Raw genomic sequence first — 5,514 nt, 5'->3', positions numbered from 1 at the left:
TCAACTGTGAGGTTTCCTCCCGTTACACCTTTAAAACCTTTATACTTTCTGTTTCCCTTTCAGCGCTGATTGACCTCATAGGTCCCAGTATTTGACTTTTGGCCATATTTCAGTTTCCTTTCCTTTCCATACGGCCTGTAAAGAGCATGGGCATATGTCAAGAATGAGGTTGTCAGAACACAGCCAGCACATATTTTGCAATGAAATATGTGAAATGGAGAAAATGTTAAACTTACGTAAAGAACGTTATAGATTTTTTTTTCTTAAAACCTTACAGATTTTTTTTCTTAAAACCTTATAGTTTTTTTTCTGAAAAACTTGCCTCCTTCGATTTGTACGCCTAAGATCAGGCAAAGACTATCTGGTTTCTCAGTTGCTCTAACATCCACCTAGTTGGCCGCGAGTTCGATTCTCGGGCATTCCACTGAGAGATTAGAGATGTATATTTCTGGTGATAGAAGTTCACTCTCGACGTGGTTCGGAAGTCACGTAAAGCCGTTGGTCCCGTTGCTGAATAACCATTGGTTCCATGCAACGTGAAAACACCATACGAACAAACAAACGCCCTACCTCACCCTTACGCGGTAGTACAAGTGTGATTGGCTTATCTATTCACCACTCCTTCCCTGCGACTGGAAAACGTGCGGAATATGTAAACAAAAGAGCCGTCATGAAAGAGGCATTCACCAGCTTCGATATTCTGTCACTGGTAGACAGATTCTCAGTATCCCAGAGTTTTCGTTATTCGTCTATACAGGGTACCTACTATGTGGGTTAAGGTTGCTGGTCCCACACTGTGCCCTGTGACCAGCAGCGTCCGACTTTCTTGATTAACAGTGGAAGTCCTGAACAGCCCCAACGACTAGCTGTTCAACGATCGTCTGCATGAATTCAGTAGCTAGGCCCTCTCATCTCCAAGGGCTAAGTGGTTCTAGGTCTAGAGGAATAACTAGAGAATGTCGCTGTCACATTCATCCTATAATTAATGAATTAAGGATGCATGTCATATAGAAAACTCCCAAAATAAAGGATGTATGCCTATGGGCTTCTTTATGTTTACACAGTTTTAATATATATGTATGTATATGTATATATATGGTGTCTATTGAACTGAGTTTAGCAATCTCATCCTATCAGACTTTCTGAAGCCACCCCATCAAAGGAGAAAAAGTATGGTAAAAGATATGCGTACATACATCCATGCACACAGACACGTAACTCACGGCCAGATTCTCCGTACTGAGCTACTACACCAAGCGAAAAAAATATCCCAAACGCGTAAATAAACATTTCGCCGGAAAAGGCTCATCTTCGTGAGACGAGAACTTTAGATGACATACATCGATACTCTCCGACCTCCTGTTGTTTTCATTAAGTGACCTTATTTTTAAAGGGTGTCCTTTAAGCGAGAGAGAGAGACTTACAGACCTTACAGCTCGTTCGGGTTGCCCCAGGTCCCTCAGTGTGAGGTACCTCTAATGTCTACCAGAGAATTGCTAATGCATCTTCCGGTATAATTTGCATCTTCCAATCTTGGATGGTCTGGGATGCAGCTTAGATATTTGTCGAGAGAGAGAGAGAGAGAGAGAGAGAGAGAGAGAGAGAGAGAGAGAGAGAGAGAGAGAGAGAGAGTATTGTTTCGTTTATTAACTTTGTCGACAATTTCAGGTTTTTAAGAGAAATGTTACCCCGGTGGCGCTTTTTTGTGAGTGTTTTAATATCTCGATTTTTCTTTGGGATTAGTAACTATTTTCCACGAACCTCATCGGCAGGCTCTTGGTCCTCATTGTGACACTCTACTGCTCGCGTCAGACTCCTAAGGTCTGATGCAAGTTTTGTAATAAGTTATCATTTCATTCATTTCTGGCAATCACTCATGGAGTCCATATGTCAAGTACTTTTCAGTGGCAATGTCAACCCAATGTCCAAACCTTATGGAATAGCAGAATCCATATGCCCACTTGAAAGACTGGGTATTTTGGGTAGTTAGAGAAACGGAGGCAAAGAAGGAAGAGAGAGCCTTAGCTCTCTGCATCACTTCAGGAAATCGGACATCAGTAATTCAGAGGAACCTTTATTTACATTTGGTGTTTATTGGAAGGTCATTTCCTCCTTTGGATTTCTCGATGGTTTTCTTCTGGGTTATATAACCTTCCTTCCTTTTTAGAGAACAGAGAGGTTTGTCGCTTCCCTCATCGTTAAACCCCTCGATTCTTTGTTTCCCTTTCCTTTTTTTCTTGTTTAATTCGGACCTGGTCAAGAAAGTGGTTTTAATTGGCTGTCCTGTTGACATTTGCTCGTAAACTAATATGTTAAGATAATGTCTGTGATCTTCAGTGGTGAGAAAAGCAAGTTTTTCGCATTTCTTATACTTTTTTTCTAGCTGTTCTGGGCTAGATCTAGACAAGGCATCCCCATCCCATTGGACTTTGCATGGGAAAAACTATACTGTAACATTCACTGATTAGAGTAGAATACATAAACTTAATCAACAAACTTTGTTAAGATTTGCATTTTCTTACGTAATTGTCATAATTTATTGTTATACCTTTTCTTCGATTTGCTCTTTGAACTTGAAAACTTTCTCATTTTTATATGGATGCAAAAGTTTTATTTTGTAATTTTTCACTTCATTTTCATAGACACTTCCTTATGTTTAGTATTACCGAATGGGAAAAGTTATTTTACACTTAGATTTTCATGTATATTCTTACTGTTTCGTTTGTCTTATGTTTCTAAGAGTCAACACAAGTAACAAAAGTGATGATATATGAATAGCATCTTTTAGACAGAAACTAACACTCATAAAGGTAAAATAGAAAATCAAAGCTACAAATATTTCTTTTTATTTCATATACATAAACTAGTATCACAATTTTTAGAAAAATGTCATTAAATACCGTACATTGAATCTGGTGGTTTACACTCTGAGCATACTGAATGATAGAAGCATATTCTTGGTACGTAAAGTACTTGTTGTTTATTTTTTTTTTTTTAGAAAATGTAAGATCTGCATCAATCCCATTCCAGAATGTCATGAGGTCATAACTTCATTAAACTCAGTAATCAATCATCTTGGTGGTTGATCATCTCTTACAAAAAATGATCGTGAAGTTACATCTTATAAACAACAACATCGCTAGAGGCTTTGTAAACAAAGAATGCAAATAAATTTATGTATAAATTACTTTCAACCGAAGTTGAAATGCGCATGTTTAACTACCTCTTTTTGCTTTCTTTTTGTAGCAACTATATTTTCTAATTGCCCTCAGAAAACTACTCTCCTCTTTTTCATGCAGGTCTAAAATAGAGGTCGAATTCTTCTGGGCTTGACGGGGTTTTCCCCCTTTGTTTAGGAGAACGGGAAGACTGAACGCTAATAGGCACGTTTCACTTGACATGCTTTGAAAATACTTATAAGCAAGTCGCGAATACCACTCGGGCAACTCTTTCCATCCGTGACACGGTCGGTCCGTAAGATGAATTTGGACACTTCACCTGAAGAGCTTGTTGGCTTTTCGGCAGTTGCCCGTCGGATCCATGACGAAGCCATTCATACATGTCCCGAAGGAAGAAGGATACATGTTCTCCACGGCCACCCTGTAGTCCTCTCGGCAATCTCCCGAAAAATCTCGAAGGGAACCTTGGGGACAAGCTTTCATGGTCGGAAGGTCGAAGATGGTGTGAGGGGACTTGGCGATGCAGTGAACTGTCATGTCCTCATCCGAGAAGTGGATGGAGAATGGATGGGCGCAAATCCCCGGGTACTGTTTTCTGTAGCACCTTCCGTTGACGTTATTACGTAAGAAGCCTTCCATCTGGCAGGGGTTGGCAACGCACGCAACTCGGCCGCTGTTTGTCACCTCGAGGTATTGCCCGAAGCCGCAAGAGCCTCGTTCGTGCTGAGCGAAGCACTGCCCCTGGAAGGGGTCGTAGAAATAATTAGGCTCACAGTCACAATGCACACGGCCCGTCAGGTCTACGTATAGCATTTGACCTCGACTGCAAATTGTCCTGTCACTGATATTGACGCATTTCTTCTCGAAGTACAGTTGTCCTTTGGAGCAATTCCTCGCTACGCATTCCCCTTCGTTGCTGTCCTTTTTCCTGACGAGCCATTCGCCCTGCTGGCACGAGGACTGCGTCAGGAGGCGCTGACAGGTACCGTTATAAACGGCGGTGCCATATTTGGGACCACAGTTCACTCCTTTCACTACGGTCTCTGTCGTCTTGTTTGTGATGGGGGGTCCGATATTTCGACGATTGTTGGCCGATGGGTTGCCGCTTGTAGGCGTCGGCCCATTTGAACTAGCCCCGACATCGAACATCAGAGGGATGTCTCCGGGCATGAAGATCCTCGAGCTGAAGTCGTTGTCCAAGGGTAAACCACAAGCTGCCCGCAGGGCACCAACAACCACTACGAGTACTATGACAGAAGGCATGGTTCTGATGGTTGATAGTGGACCCCTTCGAGGCATCTGTAGAAGCTCTGGTAAACGGACGAGTTTCTCAATGATGGTGGCTGAGGTGATACTGTCCGTGTGCAGTCTTGCTTGTCAGGAAGCTAATGTAAGCATGAGCGGCCGCCTCTCTTTTTATACGGAGGAGGCTGAACGGGGGCAAGTTTGAGTTGCCATGTGTTCTGAGATAACATCATGATTTTATTGATCGTGTATCACCAAGCTTCCTGTGCATTTGCATGTAAAACAACCGGAAGTCAAACTGCATCTGGCATTCATACAAAATAATTTCAGCATTTAAGTTTTGTGGACATTGCTAACGAGAAAACAAATGAAGATTGCAATTGAACACACTTAGACTTAGTTTGGGAAGTCCCGCCGATGACCATTACAAGGGGCTCGCTTTGTAGCTCTTTCTTCGCGCAGTCTTGGGCAACGACGAGTAATAAAAACACCTGGGGTTGATTGCGTCAGTATACGTATTTATTTTTATTAATTCACCGTCGTTATTATCCGTAAACGTAATACGCACGAAATCCTTATCATCAGTTTCAGGAATTCCTTCTGTTTATATATACTCGATAAATAAATATGAACATTTCATTAATTGTAATAAGAGTAGCATACTGAGTGAAAGGCCCCATACATTGAACGATTGTCTGTATCGTTAGCAAAAATATTGTGTTTGGGCTTGTCTGAATGCAAAAGTGGGCGGAGTTTCGTGTCTGAACGATCTCCGCAGAATCTCTCACGACCAGGTTGCTAGCTGCGAACTTACGTCTGTCATACACAGGTCGTTCAATGCAGTATATATGTGTTTGTCTTGTCTGCCGATATAACGCTATCGCGCACGTCTCTTCTAGAGATGATGCCATGTCTTCCCGAGACAAAATCTTTGTTCAGACTTGAAATCGGTGCGGAGATCGTTTCATACTGTCTGAATAGTGTGTGCGTTTGTCGATAACGACAGTCGTTCAGACAATCGTTCATACAATCGTTCAGTGTATGGGGCCCTTAAGACACAAGTCAGGATATTTATATTAATACCAAGTAA

General features: G+C 41.8%; 1 protein-coding gene across 1 annotated transcript; it reads right to left on the bottom strand.

Annotated features, from left to right (window-relative positions):
• Window positions 1–3,011: 3,011 nt before the first annotated feature.
• LOC135222657 (uncharacterized) lies at window positions 3,012–4,582 on the bottom strand. Its single transcript, XM_064260800.1, has one exon. It carries the CDS (start codon window positions 4,476–4,478, stop codon window positions 3,495–3,497), a length of 984 nt encoding a protein of 327 aa, XP_064116870.1. The 5' UTR covers window positions 4,479–4,582; the 3' UTR covers window positions 3,012–3,494.
• Window positions 4,583–5,514: the final 932 nt, after the last annotated feature.

The sequence above is a fragment of the Macrobrachium nipponense genome, chromosome 8 (genome assembly GCF_015104395.2).
Source record: "Macrobrachium nipponense isolate FS-2020 chromosome 8, ASM1510439v2, whole genome shotgun sequence".
Lineage (NCBI taxonomy): Eukaryota > Metazoa > Arthropoda > Malacostraca > Decapoda > Palaemonidae > Macrobrachium > Macrobrachium nipponense.
Note: the sequence above shows the minus strand (reverse complement) of the source record. Positions and strands in the feature narration are given on the sequence as shown.